Below are 24,129 nucleotides of genomic sequence, written 5' to 3'. Positions count from 1 at the left end.
AGAGGAATAGGTCTATCCTTAAGAGGAATAATATGTTTATCCTTAGGAGGAAAATTAGGTTTATCTATAGGAGGAAGTGGGAGACTATTTTTAGGAGAAGGAATATGGTCATTGATTGGAGGAAGACTAAGTGTTGGATTTATAGGTTTACTCAAGGATAAAATCATGTAATTTTTCCATTTTTGATAGGATTTAAAGAGAGCATCACTTCTAGGTTGAAGAGGTTGGAATTTTTTAGACCAAAATAGTCAAGAAAAACATCTCCATTCCTCACCATAGGTTGATACTATTGTTATATGGAGCCTAATCAAACTTGGAGGTTAAAATTTCCCTACTTCTATCGGTGCAGTTCACCCCATATTTTTTGACGGGGGTTTGGGGGCAGCACCCCGCAAGGCGAAAGGGACTTATTATTTGATAAAGGCTTCAGGTGTTATTTTTCTATTGGTTGACATTTTGTAACCCTAATTTTGTAAACGTCATAATTCTTGATAAAAAGGCTAAGGGTTAGGGTTTTTTGTAGAGAATTTTGTAGTACTTTTTCTATGTTATTGATTTGCAAGGGGATTGTTGTTTGTAATCAGTTTTAATTCACTAAATAATAATATTGGAATCTCTATTTGGTGGATATAGACTGAGATTGGGTGAACCATGTTAAAATTGTCTCCTCTTTTTTATTATTTCTGTGTTTTTCATTCCTGTGTTTAATATTTATTTGTATAAAATTGATATTTTCTGCATGCAATTTCTAATAGACACGTGTTATGGTTAACAATGATAATTTTATCATCATGACAAAATTTCAAACATTTATGGGCAGTAGAAGCAATTGTTTCATGGAAGAGAGCCAAGGGTGTCCCAACTTCACACGTAATTGACTAGATGTAGGAATGATATAAAAGACAACATCTATCACAACTTCAAACAAAATTGATTGGATGTAAGAATGATATAGAATACAAAATCTAAGAACTTAGTGATAACCTCAATAGGAAGTGTGATAGAACCAATAGAAGGACAAGAGAAGCCATCAAATGATGGTAAGAAAAGTTGCTTGATTGCTCAAATTGATGAAAGTTGGTTGTGACATAGTAGAATGTGTCATGTCAATTTTGACTACATGGTAAGGATAAGTTCTACTCAAGCTATTAGAGATATACCTAAGATTGTGAAGCTTGCTAATCTAGTATGTAAGGAATGTCAGATGGGAAAGAAAAAACAAAATTCATTTAAGTGTAATTTGTATTCATCTAATGGATTGCTAGATCTTTTTCATACGGACTTATGTGGTCCTACTATAGTGAGAAGCATGCAGGGAGAAAGTTTTTTCATGTTGTTTATTGATGACTATTCTAGGATGATGTGTGTTACCTTTCTAGGGAATCAATCTGAAGCATTGAAGAAATTCATGTTATTCAAAGCTAGAGTGGAGACTGAAATAGGATTGAAGGTGAAGTGCCTAAGATCTAACATAGGAGAAGAATTTACATTAGGAGAGTTTGACACATCCTGTGAGAGAAATAGAATTAGAAGACAGTTATCTGCTCCCAAAACCGCTCAGTAGTATGGAGTTGTCGAAAGGAAGAACAAAACTAACTTGGATGAAGGAATTGGAAAGAAGATTAGAGCCTAAGAAGAATATTGCCTACCAGTGGAGAAGTTAAAGAGCCTAAGAAGAATATTGCCTACCAGTATACCGCCCTCATCTACCAAATTGAAAAATAATAATATGAACATAAATCCATAGGGAGTGGATATACAGGTGTCTTCTGGACCTTCTACCAGGACAGGAAGTAGAAACTACTAGAAAAGTGCCACTAGGTTCATGATGGAGGCGCTTGAAGAAATAAACAACAATATAATTGAAAAGAATTCTAAGCTCATGAAAGCTCTTGGTTAGTTTTGTGTTAGGTTTTTGGTAGTTTGGCCCAAGTTTCTTTTTTTTGTTAGTTGGGCTCTGTGGTGTGTTTCCCCTATTTTTGTTGTTGTTTAGCTGTTGTTATTATTATGGTCTACTACTTGTTCATTGCTCTTTATGGATTTGGGTTTTGCATCCTATAAAACCCATTTTATCTTAATAAAAAATTAATAAATTAATCTAATTAAATTAACAAACATTGTTGAACATAAGCAATATTGCAACAAAAATGTGAGTTGATGAATATGTAGATCCATGTAATAAATTAAAGCTGTCAATTTTTAGTAATGAGAAGAACATGAGTATCAATTTAGTAAACATAAGTGCTCAATTTTTACAGAGAGAAGAACATGAACAGTAATGTAATAAACATAAGCACTGAATTTTTAGTAATGAGAAGAACATGACCATCAATGAAATAAACACAACCACTCAATTTTTAGTGACTATAAGAACATGAGCATCAATGTAATAAACATAAGCGCTCAATTTTTAGTGTGATGAGGATAGCATGTGTTTCAATATAATAAACATTGATAACACTCAATTTTTAGACAGTGACATGGATGCCAATATAGTAAATACAAGCTCTCATATTTTAGTAATTGGAACAACATACATATCAATATAATAAATGTAAACTTTCACTTTTTAAAAACATCGTCTTTACTAATGTTGAAAATTAAAGTGATACTTATTTTTTTTAAAAATATGTTAAATAGATTCAGATAATTTAAAATTTATTATAACAATTTGATACAAAAATACTTAAGTTCTTTTGAAATAAGCAAGCTATATCTAAATTAATTATATTGTTATTGTAAAATTAAAACTAATATTTAAATATTATAAAATTTAAAAAACATATTTCTAAATTATTTACTACCATTATAGCTTACAAATTACAAATATATATTATTTTATCTCAAATAAATATGTATCCAAACGTAACTTTAGAAAATAAAAAAATGATATAGAAAAATTAAAAACACTTGAATGGCTAAATGTTTAATAATTTAATTCTAATTAAAATCTCACAAAAATATAATACCTAAATGAGATAGAAATTTAAATTCAAAAACTATGAGTTTACGAGTCATAATAAAAATTAACATGATCTCAATAAATCCTAATTAAAATGGAGAAATGAGAAATAGAGTAACTATGGATGAAAGTATCACATAAACAAATATGAATGTTAGTAGCCCATGACTAGTAATTTAAACTTTGGTATTTTTTTCATCTTTCTTGTCTTATTCCTGAAGAAGGTGCAATCAAAAGGAAATGACCTAAAGTACTTCCTCTTAGAATATCAATTGTGGCAACTCGAAATCAGCCATGCAATTAAAGACAAATTCACTATTTGATTATTGAACAAGTTGATACAAAAATACATAATTTCTTTTGAAATAAGAAATATATATGCAAATTAATTATATTATTATTGTAAAATGAAAATAATATTTTAATATTACAAAAAGTTTAAAAAATAAAAACTAATTATTTATTAAAATTATAGCATACAAATTATAAATATATATTATTTTATCTCAAATAAATATGTATCCAAAAGCAAATTTATAAAATAAAGGAATAATATACAAAAATTAAAAACACGTGAATTACTAAATGTTTCATAATTTAACTCTAGTTAAAATCTCACAAAAATATAATATCTAAATAAGATAGAAATGTAAAGAAACAAACTTTTCATATTTAGCAAAAGGGACAATGTGAAGAAACATTTATATATATTAATTAAGATAAAATATTGTCTTATTTATTTTGAAAAATGTAAAGCAATTCGATAAAAAATCTAAAAAAAATACAATCTGTTTCAAAAGAATGAATATTTGGATTTTTGTTTAAAATGGTTGGAGAAGACAGAAGATATTTTGTTTGTGGAAAAATAAGTATTGGACATTATGCTATAAATTTAAAAGATAAAATTGTTAAATTAGGATGATCTCAATAAATCAAAATTAAAGGAGAGAAATAAGAAATAGAGTAACTTTAGATGAAAGTATAACATAGACAAACATGGATGTTATTATCCATTCCAATCTTTCTTGTCTTCTTAATTAGGTGATTATCCACTTCTCCTAAGAAACATTAACAAGAATAAAAGTAGCACCAAAAAGAAATGACCTTAAGTACTTCCTCCTTTGAACTAATCACCAAACCACATTTCACAAATGGAGACTATAGAATTAGTGAGCTTGAACATTGTCTCTTGTGTAAAGAGGAGGACTCCTGAGAATGCATTTGTTTGACAACCATTCATTTGAATAGAGAATTAAAGAAATATTTCATAGAAAAATATAATATGAATTGGAACATTTTTTGACACAGTCTAAAATCATGAATTGCAAGGGTTAGTGTCTTTATTTATTCTTATACCTAGTTGTATTAAACAACTATTTATTAAAATTATTTAAATAGTGATATAATAATCATTTTATATAAGCTTTATCTAGAAGATTAAAAAATAATACTGAATTTACTCTATAATTTTTCTTCAAAAGAAAGAAATTATAAAAAGATAAATTTGCAATAGATTTATTACCTTCTTTTCAATTGAGAAATTTTCTAAATTGATTTTTGTTCATAAAAAAAATATTTCATATTCATGTTTAAATTTATAAATTACCAATGTTTTGTTCAATCACAACAAACATAAAATGTTTCTCTTTTACATATCTATAAAAAAAAAATAATTTCCATAGTGAAATATTTGAGAACTTAAGAAAAGATTTATTTCTAAATTTTTTTTCTTTATTTATATTTAAAGATTTATATCTACATTTATTTTGTTGATTTTTATTAGTTGTGATTAATAAATTTAATAACTTGTTAAGAAAGGAGCTTTGCTTAAAGGTGATCTAATAAATAAGCTTTATAAAGAGATATAAAGATAACGTGAATACTCAGCATGAAAGGAAAAAAGATTGTAAAACATTTCTTAAGAAAATTATTCATAATAATATTAAAAAATTAAATTTAAATTTTATCTTGTTATAATAAATTAAAAACAAAAAAAATTCATTTTGAATAGAATATTTAAAAACAAAATTATTTGACGCTACTAAAATTGAATATCCTTAGTAAACTTTAATTGAACAGATCAAAAATTTAAACTGTAATAGATATCAAAAAATAAAAAAGTCAACTAAGTAGTAATGATTGTAATTCCCAAAAAGTTAACCTGGCCAGGAAAAATTGTTAAAATTAATTACAATCATTCATCCCCTTTCGTTTTATAAAAAAAAGGGGGGTTGTTCACTACATGAGGAATTGAAGTTCCCTTGTATTGCTTGGCGCATACGCTAAACGGTATATGCTTATCACCATACAAAGCAATCAGGAATAAGATGCTTTCTCCTGAAACCGAATAAGTCCAAAATTTTGTAGAACAAAACCTAATACCTTACTCAAGATCTGGAAAATCATAAACCTAGTTCATATGCATTTACACGTTCATACGGCATTTTTAAGACTATCATAGCAAAATAAGCCTATAATAAACCTAGTTCATATGCATTTACACGAAGGGATCTGGAAAATCTTGTCAAATCCCAATGGCAGATTATTAATTATGCTTTCCTATCAAATGAGTAAATTCATTTCTTGTAATAAGTAGATCCGACGTAGCACTAGGACTTTTAGAATGTTCTTGGTTTGGGATTAAAACTATGAACCTCCAAATCTGCGAGGGCAATTCTGATATGGGGGGAGATAAGAAAAGAATGGAGCCGACATATGGTGGTCTTGATCCATAGTTAAAAATGTTGCATGGTCAAGACCTTAGGATGACAAATGGGTTTATGAAGGGGTGGAGTAATGGCATTCTCAGTGCTTACAGTGCTAAATTCAGAGTGAATGAGGCATTTATTACCAAAATTGTTGACGGGGATATAACAAAAAAGATCTCATGAGTCTCTAGGCTGAGATTATCATGAGGTACATAACTTTGGATGGATGTTTTGTTAGTAGTTTTTCTTACATCATTATTTTAAATCATTTTAGGCATGATAGGAAAATTCCTCACTGGAGGATAGTCTGGAGCATAGTCTTTAACATGATGCCAAAAAATATTGATAATCTCGTATTGCATGAGGGGTGATAACCCTAAACCCTCAGCCAATCCAGCTAATCTTGATGTTCATGTGGTGTTGGACATGGACAAACCTTAAAGTGCTTGATGAATTTGATTATTGGCCCTCGGAAGATGAGGGACCCCTCCGAAGGCTACCCCTAGTACCAATAGTAGCAGGAAAAGTAAAACTGCAAATAATAAGTTCAAAACCACTCCCTCCAAACCCCAAGAGCTAGACCCCAAAAGATTTAAAAAGAAAAAAGTGGGGAAAGTCGTAGAGACAAAAGGCAAAGGGGAAGAAGAAATTAAGGGGAAGATAGCTAAACAGAAGTTCCGTTTGTATTACTTGGCGCATACGCTAAACAGTATGCTTATCACATACAAAACAATCAGGAATAAGATGCTTTCTGCTGAAACCGAACAAGTCCGAAATTTTGTTGAACAAAACCTAATACCTTACTGCAGATCAATGGCATTTTTTAGACCATCATAGCAAAATAAGCCATTGATCACTAGAGTAACAGTTCCTGGCCTATAATAAACCTAATTCCTATGCATTTAGAAAGGATGAGGGTTGTTTCCTACTCTATAATAAACCGCCTCTATCAGGATGCAGAGGAAAAAGTTCCAAAGTTCTCTGCGCTTCTTCTTCTTCTCCCTGGACATAAGTGGACAAAGTTATAAGTTAGTAATGCAATGAGTTTCTTATCAAATAAGAAAAATTGTTAAAGGAATCCAGTTACTTACCTCTACATTAACCCTGTTTTCCAACAGGTTTGATTGTGCAGAGCAATCAGAATCTGAAAAACATATTTTTATATCAATAGAATGATTTGGGGAAAAAAATCTTACCAATAATAAATAGAGCTACAAAAGTAAATCTAAACAAACTTCATTAGGTATAAAATTTAAAGCTAGAGGATTCTTCAGACTGATTACCCTAGCCTGGGCCTAGCTTTTATTGAATTCATGTGCTGATAAACTAATTTGTGTATTCTATTCTATATTTCACATCGTCATTCAGTGATCTATCATTAGATAAATGAGAACTCACACAGAGATTATTTACTTGCAAACCCCAATTCCAGATTTAAAAACAATAATTTTGACGACCAGACATGGATTATCTAAACCTTCCAACTTTATTAATAACTTGTATATAACTTCTGTAACAATATATAAAAGTATATCAGTAAGAAGATCACATACTTGTGGCTTCTGATTGTTGTTTTCTGCGTTTCTCTCGAGTACCTTCATTGCGAAACCAATAATATACATTTTTGGCTTCCGCTTTCCCATAACGCTGTAGATGAGAGGTAATTTCATCTATATGGGCTTCACACGGTGGTTTTCTTGTTCCAGAAGCCCACATAGACTCTAATATCCGCTTTTGCTCCAAGCTTGGATTCCATTTTCTGCTTTCTACCACACTTGAATATTGAAGTAAATCCCTTTGCCTTGTACTCTCCTCTACACTCAATGGAAGAATTACCCTGGGCACTACAGCCAAAAATGGAAGACCGTCATTGTAATGCTGTAAAAGGGGAAAAAAAAACTCAAAATTGAAAGAATAATTTACTTACCTGCAGACTTTCCCCGATCCATTAAGAGCTTTCCACTGGAACAACCCTGCAACAGAAAATTTATCTATGGGGTCCTAGATAATAAACCTTCACCTTCTAAGCCGTTCAAACAAGTGAACCCTATACTACAGATGAAAAGGCGTTGGAGAAAATGGACATGGCCACATGAAATAAATAGGTAGACGGTCACATGGAACTTCTACGTGGATGATTAACCGACCCCAAAATGGATACCAAGAGTGGATACCATTGCATTAGGATTTAGGATGGTGTTGAGTGGAAGACTACATTTGAGACCAATGAAGGATTGTATAAGTGGTTGGTCATTCCTTTTGGACTCATTAATACATCAAGTTCATTCATATGCCTAATGAATGAAGTACTAATGGATTTTATACGTAAGCTTTGAATTACTCTAGAGAAGCTTTGAATTACTAGAGAAAAAGGTGATGGAACACTTAGTACTAGACTTATCAGATTTCAACAACGTATTTTACGTGGATTGTGATGCGAGTGGTAATGCTATTAGAGAAAACTCCTTAGCCAAGAAGAGAGGAAAATTGGTTATTTTAGTGAGAAGTTAAATTATGCCCAAAGAAGTGTAATAGTGAAAAATTAGTTTTTCCACCCCAAAGAGGATGAAAACTGCTAGTTTTATGGCTTAATGACCATTACATTTAAAAGAGGGTTGAATGCAATTGATTTTGTCACAAAATAGAAATGATAAGGCCTGAAAATATTGATTGGATTCAAGGGGTGGATTTGTTTGCTCTCTTTTGTGAGTTGAGTTGCTGAAATTAGGGTAAAATGCTGAAAATGAAGATAAAAACAAAGAATCGATGAGATATAGATGTAAGACTGAGACACACACCTGGATCTAACAAATATAAGCAAATTCGGATTGGATCCTTGAAAGAGCTCCCAAAATGTTAGGATCGTATTGAATTTAGCCCTAGTCCTCCAAACTTTGCACTTTTTGTGTCTACAACTCCGTACCTATTTCCTACCCATAGAAAGAAAGCGAAATAGGTTGGGAATAGGCGCTTGCCCAACTCAAACCTCAGTTTTAGAATTAACCATGAAATAGAGATAAAACACAATTGAATTGTTGTAATTAAAGATTCTCCTTTTAAAGGAGATGTTGAATAATAACTAAATACCAAATGATATACCTCCTTGTGAAGTTTTGTATGTCTCCACACAGGATTAGGCTTTCATGAAGTTTTTAATAAAATAGAATGTGTATTTTCACTTCAATGCTTGAATCTTGACTTTGTTGCTGCTCCAAGGCTTGAAGGAAGACTGATTACTTGCTCAATTTTGTGAATGTATGGATGAATACTTGATTTAATGTGTTTATAATGTATGTTTTCTTATCAAAATGAGAGAGGATATCCTCCTTTTATACTTGCTTCTCAAAAAACTTGCTAATTTCTGACATGAGTCAATCTGGAGATAAGTTTCCCACTCAAATTTTAAAAGGAAAAAAGGGTTTTAAGAGGGGCCCAATTACGAAGGTGCCTAGTTGATGTAAAAATAAAAAATGCAGTCATACTTGAGTGATATGAGCAGAATTGGGTCCCAATCAGGCCTAGGGGTGGAAACGCTAAGGTAGGGACCCAAATGCGGTCAAAATTATGTAAGGGTGTAATTTTAAGATGCTACATTTAGCCCCCACTTTAGCAAGATTATGAAGTCAATCATGCTCTCGATAGAGTACAATGCTTCCTATTGAAAAACTTTCACCAAGTCACTAAGAACGAAAGATACACAAAGCCCCCAATGGACTTTTTGATCTTACAACTTCAATGACAAGATAAAAAGGACATCATGAGAGAAAAAGAAAGAGTGAACCATGACTACAAACTAGCAAGGTTCTCTTAGTATGAGTCATGAAAATAAAAATACCAAAATTACAAAGAAAAAGACTAAGTTAACTAAGTAACTTAAGTATCAAGATATGCAAAAGAGAGGGATCATTGAGTGGAGTGTATGCTGTTGGAAATTGGTAGTCATTGGATTCATATGTTATCATTGATGGCAAAAATATTCTATTGAAGGCATATATTGGCAGATATTGGTATTGGAGGCATACGCCGGTAAGTATCGGCATTGGAGTAATCAGGGTCATCACTGACACTGGCATCCATCACTTCAGTGAAGCCGACATCAATCTGGGATCCAAAAGGTTTGATGTGTAAACTCATTTTGTAATTATTGTATAGAGCAGATATTGAATATCTTTTGTACTATAAGCTGATATAAGGCATATTGTTTGTAGAGGGTATATAAGTTAGTTTGCTAGGTCATTTTGATATATGACAAGGTACTAGAATAAAGTGATGCAAAGGATATGTATGTAGATCATTTGTATGTGAATGTAATGTCATGTTATGATCAGTAGATGGTTTGTAAAGCATTCTTGGAGGAAAGGAGATTCCAGTACAAAGCAAAGCTATAACCGGGAGTCTTTTCGGCATTGCAGATGCATCTTGTGAGTTCACCATTACTGTTTTATCTCAGTGGAATCTTGTAGTCAGTGAGACTCTTTTGTGTTGAGAAGTGTTCCCTCTTGCATGTGTAGACCCCAACACTATGTAATATCTTTCATATAGCCAATGAATTGATATTGTGAGTCGCAAATCCCACCGTGGTTTTTCCTCTTTAATGTTTTCCACATATTAAATTATGTGTGTTATGGTGTTCATTCATGTGGCTAGTTTATTTACTTCATGTTATATGTTTCCTCATTTACCGGTTTATATGTGTGTGTTATAAAAGGTTAAAATTTTGTTTTGCTGATAGAACACTGATTCACCCCCCCTCTCAGTGTTCTTCGATTCATTGTATTCCAACAATTGGTATCAGAGCTTGGTACCTTGGAGTAAGTTTAACAGCTCGAGGAAGATCCTAAAACTAGAATCATTGAACATGGCTATGGAAAAGCAACTTGAGATGGCACTTGAGGATTATGATGCAGAAAGGTTGAAGAACTTGAAGCTGCAAGATGAATTGAATTTTGCTAATGAATTCATTATTGTTCTGCAAGAAAGGTTATCATCAGCTCAAGTTAGGAGGAAGAAACTTTTGCAAGACGAGGATGATGAAGAGAAAAATGCACTTAAGGAACAATGTCAGAAACGGAGTAAAAAAAAATGCTCATGAAGAATGAAATGAAAGACCTGACTATGAGGATGTCAAAAGATATTAAGGACAAAAATAAGAATAAAGAAAATCATGTTGTATCTCTAAAGAACAAATTTGAACAATGTGGCAGATTGGCTCATGAGAATGGTCTATTGAGAACTAAATTGGTACAATCTCAGAATAATGAACAAGAGTTGGAGAGACAAATAATAACTCTGAGAGATGATCTAACTACTACAAGTAAGTATAAAGAAAAATTCAGGATTAGTGTTGCACAATTGGATGATTCTTTGTTTATAATAAATTTGAGTGTATGGCTAAACAATGTAGAAATAGAGCAAATCAAAACTACAATTCAGTTCCTAGTCAATGCACAAATTGCAAGAAATATGGTCAAAAGTTAGATGATTGCAAAATGAATATTAAATGTCATGCATGTGGAAAGTTTGGACATTTGGCTAATAAATGTAGGTCAAGGAATGACATTGGATATGTCAAAGCAATTCAAAATAACAATGTTACATGTTATGCATGCAACAAAATAGGTCATATTGCTAACCACTGCAGAAGAAAGACTACACCAATTAGCAATGATAAAACAAATGAGAAAGGAAAGAAGAAGGTAGATGAAATACAATAAGATCACACAAAGAGATGGTTAGAAAGTCTAAAGAACCAAGTGGAGATGCAACTTCACCAATAACTACACGAGTAACTCCATAGGTAGATCAAAGCATTCCTACACCGATAGGAAATTCAACTAGTAACTGAGGCATACGCCTTACGGGTTGGAAAATTCATTGAAAATATTGCATATTACTCGGAAGAGATCTGGAAAAAGATCTTGAGAGTTGTATTGATCATTGATGGAGATTTATCCAGCATAAATCTATGAAACCGACATCCTGTAGGGTGCACCACTAAGAATATATGACAATGAAGGATTAGGGTTTACTCATTGATAAAAAGGAAAAATGGACTCATTTTCACTCACCCATCAATCGAGCAAACAAGGGATAAGTAAAGGCGAATCACAGGTGATCAAGAGTGAGCAAAGGCATTCTGAAAGGATTTCTAGCAGTTATCTAAGAAGTGATCAAAATGTTTAAACCGACCATCGTTATCTAGGTATTTCTTTGAAATGGCATCCACATCATCATCTGCTCCTACTTTCATTGTGAAACCTACTATTTTTGAGGTTAAGGATTGGCTTAGACCTCTTTTCAAGGAAGTTCCTCAAATTGCATAGAAGAAAGACTCTACTAGCACATTTTTTACGGTTCCCGGTGGCGTAGTTTATGTGGAAGATGTCATAGCTTATATTCACTACATCTTGGAGGAATTAGGGACTGAGGAAATCAAGGGAATGTATCAATCTGTGATACTAGGCAGCTCTGAAACAATCAAGCTAAAATATCAAATCATTGAAGACCTAGGGTTAAACGGAATCCTGTATATATCAGAATTAAAGGATGAAATGATTAGATATGTTCTAAGAAGGGTCCATAATGAATTTATCTGGCTGAACCGGCCTCACATGATCACCAAAGAAGCAATTCAAGCATTCAGCGTCTTACCCAAAGTTGGACAGAAACAAAGGAAGAAGATCACCAACACTGAGGTTGAAAAGCTCACCAGCGCAACCCATGATGGAAGGTCAATGAGGGTCAGCACCATCAAAGATATAGATGTGAAATTTGCCAGCTTGATCATCACCTACAACGTAACACAATCAACTTGATTGAACTCTATTGCCAGTTCCTATATCCATGCGGCATATCAAATGATAAAGAATAATGGAAAGTATGATTTGTGTGGTTCTATAAATAAGTAGGAAATGAAAAGATGTATAGAAGTTGCAAATAGAACAATCTTTAGCAGCAAACCCCGACAACTAATCTTAATGATGGGTAGATTCAATGAAATAATAAATGAGACCAGAGATGGTTGGGCTAAATTATTCCAAAAGAATCATGATTTCCTTACTTCTTAAGAAGAATTTGCTAAGGCAACAACTCCCACCATTCTGGACAAATCTAAAGGGAAAGGAATTTCGCGAAGTTCTGATCAAATTTTGAATGAACCGATAGATAAACCTAAAATTGATGAGAGTTTATAGACTAAATTAGTAGAGACAACATTTGTATAGTCTGAGCAAGGTAATATAGGTACTATACAGGATACTGATAATATTATGGATAATACTCCACCGACAGTAAGAGATATTGCACCAAGTGACAAAGCCACCGGTGCAAAATAGGATGAGAAAAGAGATACACCGAGAGAGGATAAGGAAAAGGAGATTGATAAGACACCCAGTACCATACTGACAGTTGATTCCTGATTGATTCAAATAAAGGAAAAGCTAATGAAAGATGGATCTACAGACAGAGGAATAATAGATCAGTTAATGACAATTTTGCATAGATTGATTGCTGATTGTATGATTGAAAATGAAGCAAGCTCTTCTGGAAAGCTTAAGGAATTGATAGAGAACATATCTAAATACTTTCAATCATTACAGTAGATTTTCGACTGGTAAGCAGTTGAAAGATTTACTTTGGCTAAGAAAGCCACTTTTGACCAGATTATTGAAATAGAAAAAAGGAAGGTTGAAGAGAAACTCATACTTATTGAAAATTATTTGAAACAATGTACTAACATCTATAGGGTCCATTGTAATATAGAGACTCTTAAAACAAATGTAGATAAGAGGATAAAAGAGTTACAAGAAAAGATTGCTAATATTGCAGATTGTTTTTATAGAATAACTTCACTTACAACATCCATTGATGGACAAATGTTGACTTTGGAGAACCAAATTTTTTCTTTCGAAAAGGAAAGAGACAATATTATTTGGAGAGAAAGGAGTCTCAGAGGTTTGGTGAGTCCAAGATTGGATTCTCTTGGTGTACATAAGAGGGAATGCATGGATATGCTTGCGAAGTTCACACTGATAGAAGTCACTCAGAAAGAAAAACTAGCACATTTAATGAGTGGACTTGTATCCATATATGAAAGATTCAAAATTGGTTGGGATACCTATATACTGTTACTAGAGAAAGTTTACCCAAAAATCTTGAATTTGGTCAAGCTCCAGTAAAGAAATATGTAATTATTCTTTCAATTCTTTCACCTATGCCAAAGGGGGAGTATATGTATGTGAAAAATATGTATATATATATAATCCTAGGGAGAGGATATCAAACAGAGAGTATATTTCAAACATAGTCAATCATCTTAGGGGGAGCATGTTTCAATTGAACCAGCAAGGAATCTATTTTTTGCATGAGTGTTTCCATCAATGACAAAGGGGGAGATAATTGGGTATTGACACTCATTGGCATCATATGTTTTCATTGATGGCAACAAGATTCTATTAAAGGCATATACCGGCAGATACCAGCATTGGAGGCATATATCGACAGATAGTAGCATTGGAGTAATCAGGGTCATCATTGGCATCCAGCACTTCAGTGAAGCCGACATCAGTCTGGGATCCCAAAGGTTTTATGTGTAAAATCATTTTATAATTATTATATAGAGCTGACATTAAATATCTTTTGTATTGTAAGCCGACATAAGGAATATTGTTTGTAGAGGGTATATAAGTTAGTCTGTTAGGTTATTTTGATATATGACAAGGTAGTAGAATAAAGTGATGTGAAGGATATGTATATAGATCATTTGTATGCGAAAGTAATATCATGCCATGATCAGTAGATGGTTTGTAAATAATTCTTGGATGAAAGGAGATACCGATAAAAAGGGTTCATGGTTTATGAACCGATACAAAGAAGAGCTATAACCAGACCTCTTTTTGGCATTGCAGATGCATTTTATGAGTTCACCATTACTGTTTTATCTCAATAGAAGCTTGTAGTCAGTGAGACTCTTTTGTGTTGAGCAGTGTGCTCTAGGCAGTGTGTCTTCCTGCATGTGCAGGCCCCCATGCTATGTTATATCTTTCATATGGCCAATGAATTGATATTGTGTGTCACAAATCCCACCGTAGTTTTTCCTCTTTGAGTTTTTCCTCATATAAAATTCTATGTGTTATGGTGTTCATTCATGTGGCTGGTTTATTTAATTCATGTTATATGTTTCTTCATTTAGTAGTTTATATGTGTATGTTATAAAAGGTTAAAATATTGTTTTACCGGGAGAACACTAATTCACCCCCCCTCTCAGTGTTCTTCGATTCATTGTATTTCAACATATGCCCCCATGTTAAAGTGATTGTGTACATCATATCAGGAGCAACTTATTTAAGGTAGGATACACCCAAAAAGACAAGAACATTATCATAATAATATGCCGCCCAAGAAAGGCCAAATCAAAGGATAATGATTACAAGACATAAAATGCGGAGTGGTTTCTCTTAACTTTGAGGTTAGTATTATTTCTATGATAAATAATGTATATCTTGTATATATATATAGATAAAAATATCCTCATCACCCAAAGAAAGAAAAACCACCATGGAAGAAGTGGACACATGTCTTTTGAGTCAAAATGGGAGAGACCAGAAGAGATCTCAATGCTTTGCATCATCTTCAAGTAGACAACACTAGGGACAACAAATACAAGAATTAAGAGATAAATAGGGGGAGGAGAGAGAGAGAATCTACGACATGAATGAAGCTAATCATGAAAATCATCTGCCTCCCAACCTTGGTCATCATTGTTTTTGGGAAGTTGGATGACATGAAAGAGGAGCCATGTTGAGCACTGTAGATGGGGCTATCACAAGTTCCAAACAAGGACCATGCTCTAATGATGAGTCACTTTGTCTGTTACTTGGATCTACGATTAATGTTTTTTAAATTTGTTTAGATAAATCGTTATCAACATTAATATATTCATATTCATCATTTCAATTATGAGCATCAATAATTTCATCATGAACAACATTCTCACCTATTTCATCATCAAGATTAACAACATAGGAGCTCTAATAGGAATATAACTTGAACCACCATTTGTCTTAATCTTTTTACATCTTGGAGATTTAGGTTGAACCTCTTGATTAGAAGGTTGAGAAAATGTTATTATGTCAATAGTTGGTGGCTTCAGAGAAGAAATCATTTGAGAAACAAGTTGACGAGCCCTAGCATGACATCTCCATGGATATTCTCTCCCACAATGGATTTTTTAGTTTTAGTTGATGGTTGTGAAGGTTTAGATTCAACTGGCATAAAATTTATTTCTTCTTTTAAGGAAGGATGCATAGGAGAAGGTTTCTTAGGTTGTATAATAGGAGATATTGGGCACTTCCCTTTGTAAGATGTAGGAGGTGGAACCACACCATATAAAGTAATAATAGGTGGTTTTGGAAGGAGACCAGGTCCATCATGAGGAGGATGAATAGGTCTATCCTTAGGAGGATTAATATATTTATGCTTAGGAGGAAAACTAGGTGTATCCATAGGAGGAAAACTAGGTTTATCCATAGGAGGAAGTCGGAGAGTATGCTTAGGAGAAGGAATACGGTCATTGCTAGGAGGAAGACTAAGTGTTGGATTTCTAGGTTTACTCAAGGATAAAATCATGTTATTTTTCCCTTTTTGATAGGATTTAAAGAGAGGACCACTTCTAGGTTGAAGAGGTTGGAATTGTTTGGACCAAAAATAATCAAGGCAAACAACTCAATTCCTCACTGTAGGTTTATACTGTTCTTATTTGAAGCCTAATCAGTCTCAAAGGATCCGAAAGGTTTTATGTGTAAAATCATTTTGTAATTATTGTATAGAGCTGACATTGAATATCTTTTATATTGTAATCCAGCAAAAGGCATATTGTTTGTAAATAATTCTTGGAGGGAAGGAGATACCAGTAAAAAGGGTTCAGGGTTTATGAACCGGTACATAGAAGAGCTATATCCAAAACTCTTTTTGGCTATGTAGATGTATTTTGTGATTTCACCATTATTTTTTTTATCTTAGTAGAAGCTTGTAGTAAGTGAGACTCTTTTCCTCTTGAGTAGTGTGCTCTAGGCAGTGTTCCTTCTTGCATGTGCAGGCCCCCATGGTATGTAATATCTTTCATATGGCCAATGAATTGATATTGTAGGTCACAAATCCAACCGTGGTTTTTTCTCTTTGAGGTTTTCCATGTATAAATATTTGTGTGTTATGGTGTTCATTCATGTGGATGGTTTATTTACTTAATGTTATATGTTTCTTCATTTACTAGTTTATATGTGTATGTTATAAAAGGTTAAAATATTGTTTTACCGGCAGAAAACTGATTCACCCCCCTCTCAGTGTTCTTGGAATCATTGTATTCCAACATATGCCTCCATGTTAAAGCGATTGTGTACACCGTATAAGGAGAAACTTATTTAAGGTAGGATACACCCAAGAAGACAAGCCCATTATCATAATAATATGCCCCCCAAGAAAGGACAAATCAAAGGATAATGATCACAAGACATAAAATTCGGGGTGGTTTCTCTTAAATCTGGGGTCAATATGATTTTTATGATAAATAATGTATATCTTGTATATATATATATAGATAAAAATATCCTCATCCCCCAAAGAAAGAAAAACTGCCATGGAAGAAGTGCACACATGTCTTTTGAGTCAACATGGGAGAGACCAAAAGAGATCTCAATGCTTTGCATCATCTTCAAGTAGAGAATACTAGGGACAACAAATACAAGAATTAAAAGATAAATAGGGGGGGAGAGATAGAGAATCTACGACATGAATGAAGCTAATCATGAAAATAATCTGCCTCCCAACCTTGGTCATCATTGTTTTTCAGAAGGTGGATGACATGAAAGAGGAGCCATGTTGAGCACTATAGATGGAGCTATCACAAGTTCGAAAGAAGGACCATGCTCTAATGATGAGTCACTTTGTTTGTTACTTGGATGTAGGATTAATGTTTTTTAAATTCATTTAGATAAATCGTTATCAATATTAATATATTCATATTCATCATCTAAATTATTAGCATCAATATTTTCTTCATTAACAACATTCTCACCTATTTCGTCATCAAGATTAACAACATAGGAGCTCTAATAGGAATATAAATTGAACCATCATTTGTCTTAATATTTTTACATCTTGGAGATTTAGGTTGAGTCTCTTGATTAGAAGGTTGAGAAAATGTTATTATGTCAATAGTTGGTGTCTTCAGAGAAGAAATTATTCGAGAAGCAAGTTGACGAGCCCTAGCATGACATCTTCATGGATATTCTCTTCCACAATGGTTTTTTTTAGTTTTAGTTGATGGTTGTGAAGGTTTAGGTTCAACTGGCATAAAATTTATTTCTTATTTTAAGGAAGGATGCATAGGAGAAGGTTTATTAGGTTGAATAATAGGAGATATTGGGCACTTCCCTTTGTAAGATGTAGGAGGTGGAACCACACCATATAAAGTAATAATAGGTGGTGTTGGAAGGAGACTGGGTCCATCATGAGGAGGATGAATAGGCCTATCCTTAGGAGGAATAATATCTTTATCCTTAGGAGGAAAACTAGGTGTATCCATAGGAAGAAAACTAGGTTTATCCATAGGAGGAAGTGGGAGAGTATGCTTAGGAGAACGAATATGGTCATTGCTAGGAGGAAGACTAAGTATTGGATTTATAGGTTTACTCAAGGATAAAATCATGTTATTTTTCCTTTTTTGATAGGATTTAAAGAGAGGACCACTTCTAGGTTGAACAGGTTGGAATTGTTTGGACCAAAAATAATCAAGACAAACAGCTCAATTCCTCACCATAGGTTTATACTATTCTTATTTGAAGCCTAATAAGTCTCGAAGGATTTGAAAGGTTTGATGTGTAAAATCATTTTGTAATTATTGTATAGAGCTTATATTGAATATCTATTATATTGTAATCCAACAAAAGGCATATTGTTTATAGAGGGTATATAAGTCAGTCTGTTAGGTCATTTTGATATATGACAAGGTAGTAGAATAAAGTGATGTGAATGATATGTATGTAGATCATTTGTATGCGATATTAATATCATGCCATGATCAGTAGATGGTTTGTAAAGAATTCTTGGAGGGAAGGAGATACTGGTAAAAGGGTTCAGGGTTTATGAACCGGTACATAGAAGAGCTATAACCAAAACTCTTCTTGGCTATGCAGATGCATTTTGTGAGTTCACCAATACTGTTTTATCTCAATAGAAGCTTGTAGTAAGTGAGACTCTTTCGTGTTGAATAGTGTACTCTAGGCAGTGTGCCTTCTTGCATGTGTAGGCTCCCATGCTATGTAATATCTTTCATATGGCCAATGAATTGATATTGTAGGTCACAAATCCAACCGTGATTTTTCCTCTTTAAGGTTTTCTAAGTATAAATATTTGTGTGTTATGGTGTTCATTCATGTGGCTGATTTATTTACTTCATGTTATATGTTTCTTCATTTACTAGTTTATATGTGTATGCTATAAAAGGTTAAAATATTCTTTTACCGGCAAAAAAGTGATTCACCCTCCCTCTCAGTGTTCTTGGATTCATTGTATTCCAACATATGCCTCCATGTTAAAGCGATTGTGTAAACCATATAAGGAGAAAATTATTTAAGGTAGGATACACCCAAAAAGACAAGCACATTATCATAATAATATGCCCCCAAGAAAGGACAAGTCAAAGGATAATGATCACCAGACATAAAATGCATGGTGGTTTCTCTTAACTCTAGGGTCAATATGATTTTTATGATAAATAATGTATATCTTGTATATATATAGATAAAAATAACCTCATCCCCCAAAGAAAGAAAAACTGCCATGCAAGAAGTGCATGCATGTCTTTTGAGTCAACATGGGAGAGACCAAAAGAGATCTCAATGCTTTGCATCATCTTCAAGTAGAAAACACTAGGGACAACAAATACAAGAATTAAGAGATAAATAGGGGGGAGAGAGAGAGAATCTATGACACGAATGAAGCTAATCATGAAAATTATCCGCCTCCCAACCTTGGTCATCATTGTTTTTGGGAAGGTGGACGAGATGAAAGATGAGTCATGTCGAGCACAGTAGATGGAGCTATCACAAGTTCCAAACAAGGACCATACTCTAATGATGAGTCACTTTGTCTGTTACTTGGATGTAGGATTAATGTTTTTTAAATTCATTTAGATAAATCATTATCAATATTAATATATTCATATTCATCATCTGAATTATTAGCATGAATATTTTCTTCATTAACAACATTCTCGCCTATTTCACCATCAAGATTAACAAAATAGGATCTCTAATAGGAATATAACTTGAACCATCATTTGTCCTAATCATTTTACATCTTGGAGATTTAGGTTGAACCTCTTGATTAGAAGGTTGAGAAAATATTATTATGTCAACAGTTGGTGTCTTCAGAGAATAAATTGTTTGTGAACCAAGTTGATGAGCCCTAGCATGACATCTCCGTGGATATTCTCTCTCACAATGGTTTTTTTTTAGTTTTAGTTGATGGTTGTGAAGGTTAAGGTTCAACTGGCATAAAATTTATTTCTTCTTTTAAGGAAGGATGCATAGGAGAAGGTTTCTTAGGTTGAATAATAGGAGATGTTGGGCACTTCCCTTTGTAAGATGTAGGAGGTGTAACCACACCATATAAATTAATAATAGAAGGTGTTGGAAGGAGACTAGGTCCATCATGAGGAGGATGAATAGGTCTACCTTGAGGAGGAATACTATCTTTATCGTTAGGAGGAAAACTAGGTTTATCCATAGGATGAAATGGGAGAGTATGCTTAGGAGAAGAAGTATGATCATTGCTATCAGGAGGACTAAGTTTTGGATATGTTACTTGATGCAATTGTAATATATAAATAATTTCTTCCATTATAACATTAACCATGCAAGCTAGATCAATGAGAACCCCTCAAGAGGGTATGTCTTTGACTCTACCGGTGATATATAATGGGCCAAATAGTTCTTTAATGTATCACTAGGATCAATTGCAATTCATAATTCCTTAGGAGGTTCATTTTTATCAATAAGGCTCACCAAATTATTAGACTCAAAGCCAAGATCAGTAGGAGAGAAAGAAAGACAGTCAGTCTCAATCACATTAGTAGAATGGGAAGGTAAAGGATTAGTGAAAAATTGAATATTTTAATTAGGAGGAGCTACATATTTATTTCCTTTATCATTGACACAACCACATATATGGTATTGTTATCAATCAAGTCTTGAATCTTACTCTTTAAGGAATAACACTTTTCAGTGTTGTGACCAAGTTGACAATGATATTGGCAAAAATATTTTGAATCAAAGTAATCTGAAAAAGTCTTTGATGGATCAAGTGGTTTTAAGGGGGAAGCTTCAATAAATTTCATTGTAATAATTGCATCATAATACTATGCAAAGATTCATTAAGAGGAGTGATTTCTTTTCTAAAGTATTTGGACAAAGGAGACATGCCTATTGTTGTGGTTGCTACTTGAGTGTTGTTTTCATTGAACTCTATGAATCCCTTATTTGGTTTGAACTTTGTAAATGGTTGTTGAGCACTTTCAGTTTTATCATTCGGAGCCATTGAAGATGATTGTTCCAATTGACTCATGGTAAGGTGATAATTGTGATGTACTGCACACAACTACGTAAAGGAAGTAAACTCAGAAAATAGAATTTTATGTCTAATATCTTTTTGCAAATTAGAAATAAAAATTCTTTGAATATCTTGATCATGGACAAGTGATTTTTGAATACATATGCTTATATCTACCAATAAAATCAGTCACTTTTTCTTTAATACTTTTCTTACAATGCATCAAATCAATGAAAGTAATCTTAGGACCAATATTATTGTGAAATTATTGAATGAAAGCATTAGCCAATTGTTAAAAATAAGTAATATAATAAGGAGGAAAAGAAAAATAACATTTCAAAACTTTATCCCTAAGCGTTCTACTAAACAATTTACCCAAAAGTCTTTGGTCATGAGTAGAGTCACTACACAAAGTTTGAAATGTTTCAACATGAGTCAAAGGATCACCTTTTCCATTATGAAGCTCCAATTGAGGGACGTCCACATGTTTAGGAGGGAAAGGATGAAAAATTTCATCAGATAATGGGCTCACTACATCAAATGTGGGCACATTATACTTTGATTGGTTCATGGAAGATATTTGTTGTTGTAAAGAAGACATTGTTTGCACTAGATTACTGATGGTAGCTTTAGTAGATAGATTAAAATTGGAAATGTTTTATTAAGAAGGAGAGGTCACATTGTTGAATGAAGGAGGAGCTTGAGAATAAGGAGGTGGGACACTATGATAGGTAGGTATGGGAGATGATTATGCAAAAAATGGAAGACTCACTTGAAGAGGGATGAAGGAATTATGACTAGAGGAATTACCCCTTGACTAACATGTGTAAGTATGACGTTTTGTGTAGAGGTAGCCATGATGTTAGATGTAAAAGTAAGAGCACTAGTCATAGGATTAGTCATAGGAATAAAATGATTAAATTGAATAGGAGGTAGTTTATAACTAAGGACTTTGACACAAATTTTCATAGGCATAATATTAGTATCCACAATATGGGCAATAGCACGCAACACATCAATGCCAAGTTTATCACTTTGAACCATTCTTTTTAATCCTTCAATCAATGGTAGATCTTCACTATTCAGGTATTGTTTTTTACTATATGAGCATGGAGAAGGGCATAAAATTTTCAAATAACAAGATCAATAAATAGAAACATTACCCTAGGCCGAGAAAAACTATCCCACATAACCGTAGATACTAAGCCAACCCATCAAAAAAAATAAAAAATCTTCATATCCCTGTAGCTAAACCTACTAATTTTAACTAACTCCCATGTAGTCTAAAAGAGAGGCATGCAGGCCCAACAAAGTAACCATCTCAAAAACAAAAATAAAAAACCAAGCAGAGCAAGGAAAAAAAAACCAGAGAGAAACCTAATTATTATTTATCAGATCCCAATTCTGCTGGAGCCTATCAATTTGAGATGCCCACATGTCCACCTATCTGTCACTGTCATCAACATCCTTCTCTTTCTACCCTTATTTTGCTAGTTTTTGGTTTTTCATTTTGATTTTCCCATATCTCGACACCAGAAAGATTATACACTAGAAAGATTATCAAAATTTTGTTTGTACTCTCTATTCCTCTCCTCTAGGTTAACTGCTCTCTTTTAGATCAATCAGTTGCTCGAACATATCATTGATGTTATCTTTTTCAGATTGAGGTTCCTAGGAACAAGGGACAATTTTGTCATCATCTGAATGGTTAGGCGCCATGAGACTTTGGTCAAAATTATTTGGTTCCTCATCCTTTTCACTATCCTCTTCCTTTTCACTTTCTTCCTCCATATCTTCTTTGAATTTTTTCATCAGGGTCATCTTTCTTTGTCTGGTAGTCTTTGTCCTCTGAGTTATCCATGGAATTCTCCTCATTTTTTTCAAGGTTGTAGACTTCGTCAAGATTTTCTGCCATTTCTTTGTTTTCCACTTTACACTTTTTCTCCTTATCTCTGAATCTAGTGGATATTCTCTCACCTGAGCTACTTTAGTTTCTCTCCTTTTCAAAATTCTTGTTTTCCTTGGCCTCCAGGATCATGAAGATCTAGGTCAATAGTAATAATATTTCTTGTAGACTCTATCAATTTTTTTGGCTTTGGCTGGACTATTCTTAGGGGTGTCCAGTTTCCTTTTATCCGGGTTAACATTGAGAAGAGCATTTTCTAGGGGTTCAATTTCTTGAAGCATAAGGGTTTTCTTGCCCTTGGCCTTGACCACAGGAGTGGAGTTAGGAAAGAAAAAGGGCTTGGAGTCAATTAGCTCCATCTTAGTCGAATTTCCTTGTTTTTTCTTGAGGAGTTCATCAATACACAACAAGGATAGCGAGTGGCTACGATTAGGGGAGTGGGTGAAAGCAATTTTATAGAGAATGTAAATAAGACCTTGATGGAGCGGAGGGTTAGCTCCATTTTCAATGCAAGACTCTAAGGATGAGTATATGAAAAAAGGAAGGTTTATTTTCTTACCATGTCTGATATGATTGCGGATACAAAATTGAGACACATAAACTATAGTATATTACCCTTCTAAAGTAAAATACTTCATCACAAAATAACTTACAATAGGGTAGGGTGTGTGAAGGGCAGAGTGGTCATACCTAATTTTAATCACCGTAATATTTTCCCCCTTTTCGAAGAATTTCTTCATGTAGGATTTGTAATCTCCATTGCTCCTCTTCTCCACTCTTTCACTTTCATCTTCCAGACCCATTACCTCTACAATATACTCAGGCGACACCACAAAATAAATACTTCCCATAATAACCACTCAATTTACCATGAGTTGCAAAACCTAGGTGAGAGGGATATGTTGTATCCCTCCATAGATAGGATGTAGGAAGTGAACCCCACATGT

The 24,129-nt window shown here is 33.3% G+C and overlaps 1 protein-coding gene across 1 annotated transcript; it reads right to left on the bottom strand.

Annotated features, from left to right (window-relative positions):
* Positions 1–6,425: 6,425 nt before the first annotated feature.
* Positions 6,426–7,722, bottom strand: LOC131054769 (WUSCHEL-related homeobox 1-like). Its single transcript, XM_057989361.2, has 4 exons — positions 7,598–7,722; positions 7,224–7,514; positions 6,762–6,814; positions 6,426–6,672 (listed from the first exon to the last, which is right to left on the bottom strand). The coding sequence occupies exons 1-4, from the start codon at positions 7,617–7,619 to the stop codon at positions 6,601–6,603; spliced, it is 438 nt and encodes a 145-aa protein (XP_057845344.2). The 5' UTR covers positions 7,620–7,722; the 3' UTR covers positions 6,426–6,600.
* Positions 7,723–24,129: the final 16,407 nt, after the last annotated feature.

This window comes from Cryptomeria japonica, unplaced genomic scaffold, assembly GCF_030272615.1.
Source record: "Cryptomeria japonica unplaced genomic scaffold, Sugi_1.0 HiC_scaffold_1660, whole genome shotgun sequence".
In the NCBI taxonomy this organism is placed as follows: Eukaryota; Viridiplantae; Streptophyta; class Pinopsida; order Cupressales; family Cupressaceae; genus Cryptomeria; species Cryptomeria japonica.
The sequence above is the reverse complement of the archived record's forward strand: the minus strand, read 5'-3'. Positions and strand labels throughout refer to the sequence as shown.

Excerpts from the sequence above, each read along its gene's own strand:
- LOC131054769 (XM_057989361.2), bottom strand. The coding sequence starts at position 7,619 with ATGGATCGGGGAAAGTCTGCAG. Across the intron at positions 7,515-7,597 it reads GGATCGGGGAAAGTCTGCAG|TGCCCAGGGTAATTCTTCCA; the intron begins GTAAGTAAATTA and ends TTTTGGCTGTAG. Across the intron at positions 6,815-7,223 it reads ACAACAATCAGAAGCCACAA|ATTCTGATTGCTCTGCACAA; the intron begins GTATGTGATCTT and ends TATGTTTTTCAG.